This window comes from Clupea harengus, unplaced genomic scaffold, assembly GCF_900700415.2.
Source record: "Clupea harengus unplaced genomic scaffold, Ch_v2.0.2, whole genome shotgun sequence".
NCBI classification, from domain to species: Eukaryota; Metazoa; Chordata; class Actinopteri; order Clupeiformes; family Clupeidae; genus Clupea; species Clupea harengus.
This window is the reverse complement of record NW_024880612.1, coordinates 1-17,626: the sequence shown is the minus strand read 5'-3', so window position 1 is coordinate 17,626 and position 17,626 is coordinate 1. Positions and strand designations below refer to the sequence as shown.

The 17,626-nt window shown below is 40.9% G+C and overlaps 2 protein-coding genes across 2 annotated transcripts; one reads left to right on the top strand and one right to left on the bottom strand.

Annotated features, from left to right (window-relative positions):
• Positions 1–1,439: 1,439 nt before the first annotated feature.
• On the top strand, positions 1,440–5,935 carry LOC122132503 (carboxypeptidase O-like). Its single transcript, XM_042707192.1, has 9 exons — positions 1,440–1,562; positions 1,762–1,822; positions 2,613–2,714; positions 3,116–3,223; positions 3,566–3,682; positions 4,221–4,314; positions 4,633–4,835; positions 5,073–5,157; positions 5,389–5,935. Exons 1-9 carry the CDS (start codon positions 1,480–1,482, stop codon positions 5,664–5,666), a joined length of 1,131 nt encoding a protein of 376 aa, XP_042563126.1. The 5' UTR covers positions 1,440–1,479; the 3' UTR covers positions 5,667–5,935.
• A 148-nt stretch (positions 5,936–6,083) lies between these two features.
• On the bottom strand, positions 6,084–14,209 carry LOC122132502 (zinc-binding protein A33-like; the record flags this gene model as incomplete). The annotated part of the gene is made up of 5 exons (XM_042707191.1): positions 6,084–7,457; positions 8,271–8,322; positions 11,027–11,257; positions 11,362–11,457; positions 13,741–14,209. Coding segments are annotated over 5 exons (1,381 nt in total), but the record flags the coding sequence as incomplete, so codon positions are not given.
• Positions 14,210–17,626: the final 3,417 nt, after the last annotated feature.

Genomic DNA, 17,626 nt, shown 5'->3' with positions numbered 1-17,626 from the left:
ATCTGCTGCAGATTAATCCTTAACTCACCAGAGGACCCCCACCTGCTCAGCCTCCACACCTGCGGGAGAGATCTGGAGACTCTGATTGGCTGGAGACACTGGCCTGCTACTGCCTCAGTCTGTTTCACACATGAAGAGAGGTTTAGGTTTAAATGAGCAGAGATAAGGCATCCCTCCCATGCTGTCATGAAGGCTGAGAGACTGGATCCATGAGCAGGGTGGTTTAGTGACACAGCTAGTGTCTTTATTAGCACAATTCATACATTCACAAATGAGCAGAGAAGGAACACAGAAAAATAAGATTTAAAAAAGCTATAGATCCAGGCAAATCCAGAGTCATAAAAGGCAATAAGGCAGGAGGTCAGAACACAAACAGGTTTATGAACGGCTCAAAGATAAGTAAAGGTAGAGGCAGACAAAGGTCAGTAACAAGAAGAACGTCAGGAATGCTCAGATAATTCAATGTGTAGACTGAACACTGAGGGGAAAAACATGTTATTTATGCAGTAAAGTTTCGTAAAGTAAAATTTATTTGCAGAATTGAATCAGGTATTTACACAGTGACTGTTGGTGAGTGTTTAATTTGTAGGGGATGCTGTTACAGATGTTCTCCTGTGTCTTTAAACTCCCCTTCCTGATGAGCCCAGTGTGCTCTGATTGGTCAGCTAGGTGGGCAATAAGCATTGTGCTACAAGATTGCAAGAAAGGAAAAGGGGCGGGATTTCAACAAGGCATTTCAGGCAGCTGAGAATAGTGGTGTCTGTGGGAGAGAGTTACTCCCTCTGGCGTTTACTTTGGGCTTCGTGACAATAGCAGACCATATATAAAGAGTGCCCTCTAGCGTTTTTCTGTGGACATTGCATCTAGTCTGAAGAACTTGTTTTAGTGATGTGGCTAACGCTTAGGACAGTTTCTCCAGTCGCTGGCTGCCTTGAGTAAATGATAGTTATCCAACAAAGAAGCGTCAGCTCACACAGGCCTTGTGTCAAATCTACACTCATCTTATAGTCTATTTCTTTTCATTACAAAGCGTAGAGTTGTGTTTAGTTTAGAGATTAAAAAACCCACTTAGTATTTCAATGCTGTCAATTACAAAAGAGAGAAAGTGCTCCTGATTTGCTCTTATTCCATGTTAGTGAGTAATGATATTCCATTGGATGTATTTTCAATGACTACGACACATCCACACAACTTCTATTCACACTTATTTTCTCAGGGTCTCCTCTCTGTACCAAGTTATATAACGCTGAAAGCAAACAGTTGGTCTAATTTTGACACTCTGTTGATTGTATGAACTAATATTTTCATTTTCTTCTTATAGATTAGAGAGAGTTGAGGGCAGTAGAAGGGTGAAGGGTAGTAACCTTTGCCCTCATGTGTTTATCTGCACATAATCTAAGTTTATGATCTCTCGTGACTGACTGCACTATCAGATAAGTGCAGTGGACTGTCTGACTGACAGAATGTGTTTTGGTCGTGATGAGGAAAGACGACATTATGATCGCTGCTGGATTGGCTTTCCTGATTCTGTGTGTACAGAACATAGACTGCACCTCAGACAAGTGAGTAAGCGTGTTAATATCCAATCTGTTCACTTTCAGGAGGCGTTGATGGCTGCTTTAATGTGAAAGCGTTACATTTCTGTCCCTCATAGCCATCATGTCTAGGAACTCTTTTGCTGAATGAAAATGTTTGATGTTGTCAGTATGATGGACAAATCTTTGTCCTGTTCATTTCCTCTGTCATATTGTATGCTTGCAGATCTATGCAGGAAGGGACCCCTTGGAATTATGACTATACCAGATACCATCCAGTGTCAGAGGTGAGTGAATATTATCTCCTTCTCAGCCTTTTTCACAACCTTCTCTACAGCTTTACACCCTTACAACAAGGAAATGGGGAAACTAGTAAAGCTCAGAAATTACTTTAAAAAGATGTTTTGCTCCATTCCCACAATGCTACTGTACCGCAGAAAAAACTCCTCTTGGGCACCAGCTGCATACCACATGGAGAGTGCTGTGCCATTTTGAGACAAAAACTGTTAAGGAGCAATTTCTAAGAATGACTAAGCTAACTGTAATCTATCTGTGTCTGTAGATTTTACAACTTTCTGAAACCTCAATTTTACAGCAACATTGTAACTGATGTAGTCATGGAACTGTTTAAATGTAGAAATGTTTTAATTTCATAACTAGAATTGCTTTAACAGTGGATATAAAGATTCCCTGACACAATATGACTGGATTAGATCCAGTGGTTCAGTAGTCTGGTGATATCTTAGTAAATCATCACTGTCAGAAGGTCCCTTCAATCCTCTGAGCTTGTGATAGCCGAACATCCCCTCTCTTCCTTTCTCATATCAGCAAGTACAGAGATCCTAGAGTGGATTGGGCTGACCAGGGCCAGATCTTATTTATTGATCTTGTTTATTGATCTAATTTATTGATCTTGTTTATTGATCTAATTTATTGATCTTGTTTATTGATCTTATTTATTGATCTTATTTATTTATCTAATTTATTGATCTTGTTTATTGATGCTACATCGGTAAGAGATCCTTTTTAGAATGTTCCACTTGTGACGGTAGGACATCTCCACTTTTGCCTTCTCAGATCTCTGATTGGATGGAGCGTGTGGTGACAGATAACCCGGAGCTGGTGTCCTCCTCTGTGTACGGAGAGACCTTTGAGGGCAGGAACATCACATACCTCAAGGTTCAATCTGTACCTCCGCCAAGGAGCCTGTTTTTGGTTCAGTTTGTGTGTTTGTTTGTCCGTCTGTCAGCAGGATAATGCAGAGAGAGAGAAAGAGGGAGGGTGCATCATGGGCCCATTACATTCTAGAGCGGCTCCGGATCAAGGCCCAGATGTATGTGTGTGTGTGTGTGTGTGTGTGTGTGTGTGTGTGTGTGTGTGTGTGTGTGTGTGTGTGTGTGTGTGTGTGTGTGTGTGTGTGTGTGTGTGTGTGTGTGTGTGTGTGTGTGTGTGTGTGTGTGTGTGTGTGTGTGTGTGTGTGTGTGTGTGTGTGTGTGTGTGTGTGTGAGTTGCATGTTATATGCATGCATATGGAACGGTGCACAGGGTTGGATGTGACTGTATGGACTGCTGTGTGCCAGATTGGTCTAGGCTCTGAGGAAGTGCAGAAGAAAGCCATCTGGATGGACTGTGGTATCCACGCCAGAGAGTGGATCGCTCCTGCCTTCTGCCAGTGGTTTGTTAAAGAGGTACAGAAAGAGCATCACTAACAGGTTAAAACCACACTATGTGACAATTTGCCACTTTTTGCACTATGTAGCTTTGTTGTTTTAGTCAGAAGAAGAAAAGCCTTCACAGCTCGACATCGCCGATAACCAAAATATGCCAGTTAGCATGATAGCAAGCTTGTGACAGTGCCAACTGGGCTATTGGTGGTGTTTGCAAGGCTTTTACATATTTTCAGTTTAATAAGTAATATGTCAATCAAGCTTGATTAAGTAGACATCCTAAAACATACTGCACTATCGCACCTTATGAACTGAACTGAGAGACAGTGATTTAAAATACTGCTGGTTTTTTTTCTTGTTCAGATTTTACTGCACTACAAAACAGACAAGAAGCTTAATGAGATGCTAAAGAACATGGACTTGTATGTCACCCCTGTGCTGAATGTTGATGGCTACATGTACAGCTGGATTAATGAGAGTGTGAGTTACCTGGTGAACATCAGCCATAATCATCATTGCAGTAGGCCTATTCCGTTCATTCAATATCTTCTGATTCATGTGTTTATGGTAGACAGTATTTTGTCAAAAGTTATGTTGGTAAAGTTGAGAAATAACGAGCAGGATGCCTTTTCTGAGGGTGTTTTGGCTCTTTTCCTTACTGGGTTGGGTAAGCTTAATCACTGTTGATTCTATTTAGTAATAGTTTCTGTTAGCCATTTCTCTGAAGGGATCTCTGTGTTTGTGAAGTAAGCTCTGACCTGATCCAATCACAATAAATAAATTTAGGGTCAGTGCTCAGTGTCTATCCCCCTAATCCAATTGGTGTCTAATTCAGTTGTTCCATACCACAATGTAAGCAGTGAATATAGGTTGGCAGCACCAGACTACCAAGTAGGACCTCTTTCTAAAAGATATATTAGGATATTGAGCTGAGAAACTAATGACTATGTTGGGATATTGAGGTCATATACTAAAACTGTGACAAAGAGCTTTGAAAAGGGATTGACTGTTTACCCAGACTCGACTGTGGAGAAAGTCAAGGTCGACGCCCCCTGAAGGCTGTACCTGCCATGGCGTGGATCTCAACAGGAACTTCAATGCAAACTGGGGCAGTGAGTTTCAGCACGGCGAAAAGGGGATATCTACATTTCCAAATCGAAAATTCTGCCGTTATCTAAAGAACTGCATGCATCTGCGGGAAATGTTTTCACCTTTTGAGGATGGCTTGTCTGACTAGAAACTGCTCAGTGGCGCCCCCTTCATGTGGCCTGGGCACGTGCCATACCTGCCATACCTGCCATACCTAAGATACGCCATAGTTTCTAACTATAATGTGTATATGAAAGATATGACAAAATTTTATGCTTTGCTTATTAATCCATGAGAATGAATGTGAATATGCATTCCTGAGTTGCTTCCCTGTGCTCCAGCTGTGGGGGTGTCCAGAGACTGCTGCCACAACACGTACTGTGGCTCTGGGCCCGTGTCAGAGAAAGAGGCCCAGGCGGTGACCCAGTTTGTGGGGAGCAGAGTGGACCAGATCCTCTGCTTCCTCACCATCCACTCTGCAGGTCAACTACTGCTCCTGCCGTATGGACACCCCCACATCTCAGCACCCAACTATGACGAGCTGGTGAGACTCCTACATACACTCACGCACACACACACACACACACACACACACACACACACAACCACATACACTCACACACACACACATACACACACACGCATACTGCAGTTTATAATGGTCAAACTTTAAACTTCATCCCTATATACTATGCTGCAGCAAACCCCCCATAAAGTGTAACAGTCTCAGCGGGCCGCATCTGGGCCAGAACTGTGTGTCAGTAGTGTGTCTCCTCCACAGATGGCTGTGGGCCGGGCTGCTGCTAAAGCCATGAAGGCCGTACATGGGATGGACTACCGAGTGGGAACCTCACCTGATATTCTCTGTGAGGGACTGTCTGTATGTCTGTCTGTCTGTCTGTCTGTCTGTCTGTCTTTCAATCTATCTATTTGATTGTGTAAATATAGAATAGAATATTTGCAAATGTGTGTGCACAGCAAATAACAATCCCCTTATCTCTCTCTCTCTTTCTCTCTCTCTCTCCCTCCCTCCCTCACTCTCCCTCTCTCTCTCCCTCTTCCTTTATCTCCCTCTCTCTCTCTCCTCTGTCTTCCAGACCCTAACTCTGGTTCCTCCCGAGACTGGGCTCGCCTGATGGGGATCCCCTTCTCCTACACCTTTGAGCTGAGGGACAAAGGCGAGTTTGGCCACCTCCTCCCCGAGGAGCAGATCCAGCCGGCCTGTGAGGAAGCCTTCGAGGGAGCCCTCTTCATCATCACCTATGTCCATGACAAGGCCTTCCACAACCGCACTGAGATCGGAGCCGCCAGTGTAGCTAGAGCCTTCTGGGCCACTGTACTGGGATCCTGCCTTGCCACCATGTACCTGTTGTAGGGGAGACAAAAGGAGGGAGCCAAGGGGAGAAACAGGAACAGAAAAAGGGGACAGAGTGCAGATGAAGAGAAAGCAAATACTTTACAGCTATTGGACCAGAGTCTAGTAGGATATGAATTATGCAGTTTGATTGACAGCTGTCTCTGTGGATGGTTTTACTGTCACACTTTTTGATAAGTCAGTGTGAACAAATGGAAGGAATTTAAATGTTATGGATGAGAGACTATTATATTGCATATGTTGAATAAAATGACATTCATTTCCATTCATATTGATTCTGATTTCTATTAAATATTTCATTATTGAAGTGGGTACACTAAAATCATTGTATTTACTGATGATACCAATATATGATACCATATATAAGATAATTATAATAACATTGGACATGGAACAATTATGAAATATATTTATTAAAGTGTTATGGTAATGCCACACCCTATTCCAACAGCACTTCTTATAGGACAGCCTGTGGAATCATTCTTCTACTCTGGGGGACGCTGTTGTCGTGACTCGTCTTGCTAAATAGCCATTGTGGTTGGATAAACTCTGCACCCTCAACAGTCTGAGCCTGACCTGATATTTATATATTTCATTATGGAGACATTAGCCATTACTACATGTCTCTTCACTGAAATGTTTTTCTCTACAAAATGAACTTCAGTAAGAAAGACCAGTGATGTAGAGGAATTCCTGTTCCATCTCCTGATCAGTCTCAGTGATTACAACAAGGAATGCTGGCAGGGACAAAAACATTCCACATTCCAACAGAACACTCTATTACATTTTACATTTACATTCATTCATTTTACAGAAACTCATCATTATAAACTCATCTCAATATTCTAGATTACAGACATTATTAACATGTCACCGGTTATGAATTTATTTAATGAGAGCAGGACCTATCTAATAATCTAATAATTTATTTTGATCTGAAACATAATCTTTGAGCCAATCATCATTATAAATTCATCTCCACAGCAGTTCAGGCGTGAAGATATCAGGTTATTAGGCAACAGGTGCCCATCATAGTAGAGTTTCTGAAAACTAGTCATTTCATGAAAAGTCTAAAAAATAAGGAGAATTCTTGCCCCACCTCCTCCATATGACTTATTGCATTCCCTATGAAAATTAAATAACTATGAAATATAATTGTGTGATGCCAAAACAAATTGCAAAAATAAAAATGTTGCCTGATCATCAATGCTCAGTGTTTCCCTCCTGCAGGAGATGAACTGCAGCAGGTGTCTGAACTCTAACTGAGCTGCTCTACTGTTAATGCAGCCTTCACTGGTAAGATCCTCAGAGATGACTTAGTGATAAAGTATGGAAAGACTCTCTCAGTGAAAGTGTGTGGGGAAGTGTGCAGGTGTGTGTTATTATCAGGGTCAAAGAATGACAGCTCTCCTCTGTCCCAGTCCAGCTGCACTCTGATCCTCTGGGGTTTCTGCTTCACTGTGAGGGGAGTGAGTGGGTGGGATGGAGAGAGCTCTTCATATGCACCATTATAATGCCACACACCACAGACTCCACTGGGGAAACTCAGTCCCTTCCTCTGACTAGACTCTGTCTCCACTCCAAGGAGCCAGTCATCACTGTCCCCAACCTCCACATCCCAGCAGTGAGTCCCTGAGTTGAAGCCTTCAGAGCCCAGGAAACAGGGATACATATCAAATCTCTCTGGGTTATCAGGAAGCTGCTGTCTCTCATTGCTGAATCTCACACTGGTCAGATCCTCCGACAGGATTAGTTGTGGGTTTGCAGTGTTGGGATCCAGAGTCACAGGAGCTGCAGAGAAAGAGAGAGAACACACCTGATAATCTAGTTGAAGTACTGATGATATTGAGAATAATGATGATGGTTGTGATTACTATCAGTCGTCAATATAAGTTGAAGCATACTAAAATCCTTACTACTTCACAATCTTCTGTGGCCCATTATAACTTAATAGGGGTGATGAATGAATGTGTGTATCAAAAATGATTCCCAGTGTTAATTGGTGATACAAAATCCAAAGACACATTTTTTTTCTTTTCTTCTGCTCTAAAGAGACAGGTCCCCAGTACACCAGCCTGCGGTCAATGATAAGATGCCAACCCAAGTTCCACACAGACATTCACATTACCCTGTAGCCACTTGTTTTCTATCCCATTCCTGGCTACACTGATGATGAAGCCCCTGTTATGGACTTAACTGAGTTGAGCAAAGGGCCTGAATGTCACACCAGAGGCAGGATGAGAGAGTATGAAGTTTGATCACCACTCCAGTCTCCAGCACTGGACTCACTCCTGGAACTCCATGCTGAAGATCAACATGATGAAAAGGAATAAAGCCTCCACCTACATGGGATGGGTGTCAGCTGATCTCTCTGCTGTCTGGCCTCATGTAAACCTGCTGAACAGCAAAGAGTTCAGCCTGCAGCTCAGAATGTCTGTGGCGTCACTAAACCTTAGAGAGCAGATTCATGTGGAGCCCACAGAGACGTGATGGTGAGGAGGCAGAGAGGAGGAGAACACTGGGCAGAAATTAAGAGGTATGTGAGTGTTTGTGTGCGTCTGTGTGTGTGTGTGTGTGTGTGTGTGTGTGTGTGTGTTCACTCACTGTATTGAACAATCTCTTGCATCTTCTCCCAGACTCTAAACTTCAGGTTGCCCAGGTGTTTTGCCACATTGATCAGAGCTCCTGAAACCCTCTCTGGATCCTGCAGTGTGCACTGGGCTCTGGAATAACATTCAGGAGTCAGTGCTGCTGTGGGTTTGGGTTCAGAACCACAGAGAAGAGAGAGACAGGAGACAGATCACTCACCTCTCCACTGTGCTCTTGTAGTTCTGTGAAATTAAAGAGGGAGATGGGTTACGCATCATTCTAACCCTAACAACCACCACATACCAAGCCAGTCAACATAACTAACCTATAACTATACAATTCCCATTATCAATAAAACTGGGTACAGACAGTGCATTTTGTACCATGAAGGAGTGCCCTTACGGATCCTGGGTACAGGCATGTCACGTGTGTTGCGGCTGTCACCAGCCAGTTGGGCACTGTTGTGTATCCTGCCACCCTTGCTATCCTAACTAAAATATACATGCACCATGTCAGCCAACCATAACTAAACATAACTCATCAAAACTAAACATAAATAAAATCCCATACAATTTGCCAGGCAGCCTCTCTCTCCCTCTCCTTCTATATCCTATTGCTAATGCTAATACTGATACTGAGGCCACTGACCAAGATGGCGGCGCAGTGAAACAACGCGAGGCTCAGCGTCTACCCAGAATCTGCAAATTAGTAGTTTTCTGCCTGTTAATCTCAAGTCTGTTCACTCAGAACAGTCTTGCCTTTACCTCAATACACCGTCAGCAACTTTTGGACATCGGATTCTTGCGATTTTGACAACTTTATCGACAGTCACCGGCTCATTCCAGAGATCACCAAACAGCGGTGGCTACCAACCCGGCTACGCCGACCGGAAGTGCTCACAGGCGGCGTCGAGACCGTAAACAAAGGCGGGGGAAGCGAGGAGGGCTACGAGCTAGGCTAAAGCTAACTCCTCACCGGCTATCTCTACCCAGCCTTTTCCTCGCCAATGTTCGGTCTCTGGCGAATAAAATGGATGAACTGCGGCTTACGGATCACCACTAACTCTTCTACTTTGCACTTCTGGTTAGATGCTAACTGCATTTCGTTGCCTCAGTACCTGTACTCTGTGCAATGACAATAAAGTTGAATCTAATCTAATCTAAATTACCTACTGTTAATTTCTTACCTAAATGTAGCTCCTTATCTGTTTATCAAATTGAACACTACCCACTCACGTTGTTTCTTTCTTCCCCTCCTAGAGCAGACTATCTTCGTTGTGGGATGATGCTTGTAGTCTCTCCACCTGACCTACTTGCAGAAACCCTCAGCCTACACGTACCCACCCCCACCACACTGTCATACACTTATTCTACCCCATACTCTGTGCTAGCCTATTTACCGACAATGTAAATAATTGCCACCATCGATATAGTTTTCTGTTCCTTAATTCTACTTACCCTTGTAATAGTAACCCCTATGAGCACACTGTATACCCACTGAGCTGTTCTACAATACTTGAATGCTGTCTTCCCACCTTATCAACTACCAATTTTATATGCATCATGTTTATACCATATTTTGTTTGTATGTATAATGCACATTTACCCCATGTATGCTGTGCACATTTACCATATGTATGCAGAGATGGATTACCTACCGGGCCCAGGCCCAGGGGCCCATGAGCTCAGGGGGCCCCTAAGCCAGAGCCTCTGCGTGAAGTCGCTGTTATGTATCTCTTATTTGTGGTTGAAAGAGGTGTATTTTGTTAATTTGCTGTTGGCTTTAATTTAGTGTACCTGCGCTGTGTTAGAAAATGTGCATGTGCGCCAGGGGCATAACTATAGACAATGCAGCCAGCGCGGAGGATTCGTAGGCAAAGGAGGCCCTGCCTTCTTACTTTTCTCGGACATATGACTGTCAAAGTGTTAGAATGTCGCTAGTTTAACGCGACTGCGATCAACGATGAATTTGTTTTCAATTTTTTATGACACCTTATGCTATATATGCCCTGAAAATGGCAAACCTGTTTTTGGGGGGAAATCATTTGTAGCTATTTATAACACAATTATATGCTTATCCTACATAAACTATAGAAACTATAAAAAAAAAAAAACTCAATCTTTATTTATCAATATTTTCTTTGTTATTTTTGTCATATACAGATATGCAATGATGATTGCTGGGTAATATGTATCTTGTTATCCAATGTCAAGTCTCTATTTGATCATGTGACGAGACGATACGATATAGCTAGTTTAGGCGCAAAATCTGAACATCAAGACTGACAAACTTCTTTTTCTATCTCTACCCGGCTGGCCTCAAGTAGATGTATGTATGTATGTTAATAATATGTGTGGTGTGTGTAAGAGGTGTAAATATTGTAAATGTATGGTTATGGGTGCATTGGTGAACTTGGGCTTATGTATTTGTTAATGCAACATAGTATGTATATTATAGGACTAATGTGGAGAGGGTTACCCCACTGGTTGACTACTGGTTTACTAGTTTGAGTACTGTTGAGTATGAATTAATGTTTGTTTGTTTTGTATATATGGTTGGGGCTGTTGGAGATATATTCCCAGCAAAATAAATAATATTATATTTTTCCAAGAACACATCATCTCCTGCACCGTGGTTTTTTCCCCACTTCACCACCGACTCCAGTCACATACATCCCAAAACGTTGGGTGGCCGCCTCGGTCCCTCACAAGACTCCAAAATCAGATTTGGATATCAGAGGTTCACTAACAAAGATAAAGCATGGGTCCTACCTGCAGGAATGTGATGTCATCAGCTCCCATCTCCTCCTCTATGGCTCTGATTGTGTCTGAAAGAGATGAGATCTCTCCGCTCATCTTCTCGATCTTCCTCTTCATCATCTGACTCTTTTGCTTCTCTTCCTCCCTCAGTGCATCTAGCCTGGCTGCCTCTTCATCTCGTAGAAACTGGTGAAGCTTCTCAAACTCCTCCTTGATCTGCCTCTCTGTGTGTTGGGTCTGGACCTGTAATACCACATGTCATCACACAAAGGTGTCTTAGTTTATATATGATATTAGTTTCTGTTTTATGTAGTGTTGTTTTAAAAGAAACAATCGATAACTCTTACTCTTATGTGTTGGGCAGTTTCATCACTGGTTGTTTTAACTTGTTTAAAGTTGACCAGCTTCTTCTGTAAGGGCTCCAGTTTGATCTTCAGTTCTTCCTGTTATGAATGAACACATTATTAAGGTATGGACTGTCAACATTTCTCTATATATCTGGATGTTATATTAAGAACACTAATTACAGTGCCCTCCACAATTATTGGCACCCCTAGTGAATATGAGCAAAACAGGCTATACAAAATATGTCTTTGCTGTTTATCCTCTTGGTCTTTCACTCTAAATATTCACAAAAATCTTACCTTTTCATTGAAGTTAAATTATTGAAAGAAAAAAAAACTGTTGACATTAAATAAATATTTTTCCCCAAAACATGTGTGCCACAATTATTGGCACCCCTAGAAAAATCTTATAATTAAAATCTAACTGAAGTATATTTCCAGTCATGTTTTACATTTTTAAGTTCACCTGTTTGATAAGGAACTCTTAAGAGGTCAACCATGACTTCCTGTTCCACTGGCGTACAAATATGAGGTGACACAGGCCAAATTCCATTAGTCATTCATCACTATGGGAAAGACCCAAGAACACAGTGACGATGTGCGACGGAAAGTTGTGGAGCCACAGGTTGTTTTGGAGGGTTGCCAGAAAAAGCCTCTGCCTGCAATCAACTACAAACTAAAGCGCCTACAGTTTGCCAAATGTAAGTCAGACTTTCGATGGAGTTATATGGTCAGATGAGACCAAAATAAAGCTTTTTGGCAACAAACATCAAAGGTGGGTTTGGCGTAGACAGAAAGATAGCCATACAGAAAAGACCCCCATACCCAATGTGAAGAATGGTGGCGGATCTTTGATGTTGTGGGGCTGTTTTTCTTCCAAATGCCCTGGACATCTTGTTAGGATACATGGTATCATGGACTCCATCAAATACCAGCAGATATTAAATGAAAACCTAACAGCCCCCTCCAGTAAGCTTAAAATGGGCTGTGGTTGGACCTTCCAGCAGGTCAATGATCCGAAGCACACCTCAAAATCAACACAAAAATGGTTCACCGACCGCAGAATAAAGGTTTTGCTATGGCCATCACAGTCCCCCGACCTAAACCCCATAGAAAATCTGTGGGATGAGCTGAAGCCGAGTCTACAAACATTGACCTCAGAATCTGAAGAATCTGGAGAGATACTGCATGTAGGAATGGTCTCAGATCCCGTGCCATGTGTTCACCAACCTCATCACGCATTATAGGAGAAGACTCAGAGCTGTTATCTTGGCAAAGGGAGGCTGCACAAAACATTAAATTAATGGGTGCCAATAATTGTGGCACACATGTTTTGGGGAAAAATATTTATTTAATGTCAACAGTTTTTTTTTCTTTCAATAGTTTTACTTCAATGAAAAGGTAAGATTTTTGTGAATATTTTGAGTGAAAGACCAAGAGGATAAACAGCAAAGACATATTTTTTTATAGCCTGTTTTGCTCATAATTACTAGGGGTGCCAATAATTGTGGAGGGCACTGTATAAGCATGTTTGGCTTGGTAGCTGATTGTGATCCATTACATTTGTCTGCTTACTGCAGTGTTAACAGTGCTTTGAGTATGACATATTTATGTATATTTATATATATAACACACACATATACATATATATACATTTTTAAGATATTATTAAACATAATAATGTTTCAAGACTTCATGTCAAGGGAATTAAAATAATTCATGAAACAATTTAGCTTTGTTCTTAATAATAAAAGCTGTTTGTTAAATGTGAAACATAACATGCTGACCTTAAATTGTAATATGAATTGTACATGTGCTCTTTGCCTGCCTTCTGTGTACTGTCTCATTTTCTCACAGTATCATATATTTCATTATAAATAATATGTAATTTCATTATCAATTGTTATATGCCATTATATTATTAATGGTAAAATATTTCTTGATGAATAAATTATTGAGTGCTTATGAAAGTTTTATGAATTGCTTCACAAGCTAGATTTTCAATTAGGTATTACAAATTACTGTGCAAAAGTCAAACACAGTCTAAAATGGTGACACTGAAACAATGTATTCAGTTAATTTTTATATCTTGATCAAGGTAACTTCAACTGCATTCAAGACAATATAATAACTGTAATTGTAAGAGATGTTTTGTACAGTAGGTACAGGCTTATGGAGAGGAGGTCATGCAAGAAGGTGCAAAGGTTGAAAAGAAAGATGAGATATGGGACATGATGACACCTAGTGGTTTAGGATGAACACTACAGCAACCACACGACTATCTGCTGAGGTGGGTTTCTGGGTGAAGGTTTACAAACAAAATCCATATGATTTACCATTGTCACTGACAATATGAAAACAATTGATGACCACTAATCTTACCTTACGCTCAAGTGCTGCTTCACTGATAGGACTGAAGTTGTGGTTCTTGTGGAGTTTTGAGTCTCGACACACCAAACACACAAGCTGTTTGTCATCTTCACAGAAAAGCTTGAGTTCAGAACGGTGCAGACTGCAGAATGGTTCTCTCTGACTTCTCTCCTGTTGGAAAGTCTCACACAGGTTCTTTAGAACCCGGTTGAGAGGATATATCTCCCTTGAGCTCCTTCTCCTGCAGATTGGACATTCCCTGGAACCTTTGGTTTCCCAGAACTTCTGCAGGCAGCAGTTACAGATGCTGTGAGTACAGGTCAGAAGAACTGGATCCTTGTAGATATTGTAGCACACAGGACAGGATAAATCCTCTCTGAAAAGGACTTGGATGCCATTTTGTCTGGTAGTTGCAGTTGCTCTACAGTTATGCCTGACAGTCTTTGCTTTCACTTTCAATTGTCTGAAAACTTGCGTCACCCTGAACCAGAAAATTCACTGAAATTAAACGAGACAAGATTTCAAGACAGTATTCCAGTCTTCACAGCCACTGTTTCTTGTCTATGTGTATATCCTTTTCCCATAAAGATAGCATATACTCTGTTAGGACGATGTGTCACATGGAACTGGACAGCAACGTGAGGAGTTTCTGAGGGAGGGGCTCAGATAAAGTCATAAAGGCTTCTGATTGGACAGTGCTGCAGCTGTGCCCTTGTTGGAACTGGTAGTGTAGTTAGTTAACCCTTTCTACACATTCACCTCTTGTGTTGTGGGACAAAACTGACCTCCCTCATTTACTAACCAAATTTAATTTAATTAGGAGTATTTATTTTACATAGACAGACCTAAATCTCGACTAAATGTATTTTCTCATGAAAGTTTTGTTTTAATGTCAGAAAAGATTTAAGTCTATCTGATGCCACCCCACCCCGCCTCCCCCTCTTAGACACACAAACAGAAATAAACATATTATAAAGTAAAAGAAAAAACAATCTTAAATTTAATTCACATTGGGTACAGTCAGTCACTTTAATCTGCAAACATTGACAGGACAGTTAATCACCTCCAATAGTCTTTCTCCCTCTGTTATATTTAACCTTTGGTTGTTTATTTGAGTTTGTGTCAGTGTACCAAACAGCATTGCATGTGCAAACAATGTTAAAGGAGCTAGATGTGAGTGTGGCTAGGTGTCTGCCAGTGAGCTGCACACCAAGCAGATTGTGGGAAGTGTATCACTCGTCTGTCCAGCACTAGTTCATAGCAGAAGGCTTGTTAAGGATGCCACCAAGGGACTAATATATTTAAATCTAAGAATCAGTCATTAAAGAAAAATAACACCAGGACTCTCAGATACAGTGCCCTCCACAATTATTGGCACCCCTAGTGAATATGAGCAAAACAGGCTATAAAAAAATATGTCTTTGCTGTTTATCCTCTTGGTCTTTCACTGAAAATATTCACAAAAATCTTACCTTTTCATTGAAGTAAAATTATTGAAAGAAAAAAAAACTGTTGAGATTAAATAAATATTTTTCCCCAAAACATGTGTGCCACAATTATTGGCACCCCTAGAAAAATCTTATAATTAAAATCTAACTGAAGTATATTTCCAGTCATGTTTTACATTTTTAAGTTCACCTGTTTGATAAGGAACTCTTAGGAGGTCAACCGTGACTTCCTGTTCTACTGGCGTACAAATATGAGGTGACACAGGCCAAATTCCATTAGTCATTCATCACTATGGGAAAGACCCAAGAACACAGTGACGATGTGCGACAAAAAGTTGTTGAGCTGCACAAATCAAGAAATGGACACAAGAAAATCTCTAAACAGTTGAAAATACCCATTTCCACTATCATGGAAATAATTAAGAAGTTTAAAGCGACAGGAGATGTTAAGAATCAGCCTGGAAGAGGACGTGTGTGTACATTGACCCCACGCACCGTGAGGAGGATGGTTCGACTGGAAAAAGAATCTCCAAGGATCACAGCTTGAGAATTGTAGAGGTTAGTTGAGTCTTGGGGTCAGAAAGTCTCCAAAACTACCATCAGACGCCAGTCACGCCACCTACATCACCACAAGTTGTTTTGGAGGGTTGCCAGAAAAAAGCCTCTGCTGTCAATCAACAGCAAACTAAAGCGCCTACAGTTTGCCAATGTAAGTCAGACTTTCAATGGAACCGAGTTATATGGTCAGATGAGACCAAAATAAAGCTTTTTGGCAACAAACATCAGAGGTGGGTTTGGCGTAGACAGAAAGATAGCCATACAGAAAAGCACCTCATACCCAATGTGAAGTATGGTGGCGGATCTTTGATGTTGTGGGGCTGTTTTTCTTCCAAAGGCCCTGGACATCTTGTTAGGATACATGGTATCATGGACTCCATCAAATACCAGCAGATATTAAATGAAAACCTAACAGCCCCCTCCAGTAAGCTTAAAATGGGCCATGGTTGGACCTTCCAGCAGGACAATGATCTGAAGCACACCTCAAAATCAACACAAAAATGGTTCACCGACCGCAGAATAAAGGTTTTGCCATGGCCATCACAGTCCCCCGACTTAAACCCCATAGAAAATCTGTGGGATGAGCTGAAGCCGAGTCTACAAATGTTGACCTCAGAATCTGAAGGATCTGGAGCGATACTGCATGTAGGAATGGTCTCAGATCCCGTGCCATGTGTTCACCACCTCATCACGCATTATAGGAGAAGACTCAGAGCTGTTATCTTGGCAAAGGAGGCTGCACAAAACATTAAATTAAGGGGTGCCAATAATTGTGGCACACATGTTTTGGGGAAAAATATTTATTTAATCTCAACAGTTTTTTTTTCTTTCAATAATTTTACTTCAATGAAAAAGATTTTTGTGAATATTTTCAGTGAAAGACCAAGAGGATAAACAGCAAAGATATATTTTTTCATAGCCTGTTTTGCTCATATTCACTAGCGGTGCCAATAATTGTGGAGGGCACTGTAAAGGCTCCAGTGGATCTAATCCATTCTTTCTAATGTTCCATTACAGAATTAATTTGACGTATCACTGCTGCTTACAAAGAGGCCCACTGAAATCAATCCATCTTAAAAACATAAGAATGAGAAAAATACTAGATTATAAGAGGGTATTGACAACCTTCCAAGACAATAACTGACACAAGGGTGTGGCCCTTCTTGATAATTATAACAAACAGGCTGAAACATATAGAGAATAAAATTCATTAAGATGGAATATGCTTAAAAAAACACTTTAACACAATCTACCATACATAACAGAGTGTGAGCTCAATCCTAACTGATAGACCTGAAGAGGATTTGCTGATCAATTTTTTTTTAATTTATTCACATTAGCCTTAGCGTGCACACGGCCACATCTGCCCTTAGCCTAGCCAGCTTTACTGAGGAGGCTACAATTAGCTGATTCTTCTACAATTCAGGAGTATTTTGTATTTTTCTTAGTTCTCACTGCAAAGAAGTGTATTTGATTTGATTTGATTTGATTCGATTTAGGATTATGTTTTACAAAACAAGCTAAACAGACAACTCAACAAGATACATTGCATTAAAATAGTATGATGATGATTTATACGCACTATAAAAGACATAATGCAATCAATTAGGTGAAACATATAAGAGCAATTAGTGGGCTAAAACTAATACAGAGGACAAAATGCTAAGATATATACTTAATCAGAATTAACATCAGGGTTCAAATATAGCACGTATAAAAACAAAACAATCTAATACAAAAATAAGTTTAGGTTATGAATTAATTTCCATTCCATTAAAAATCTAATAAAAATAGTAAGTAAGTAAGTAAGTAAGACTTTATTTATATAGCACATTTCGTACAAGAGTTGCAGTTCAAAGTGCTTTACATAAAATCAATAAAAGCAGCAGCAA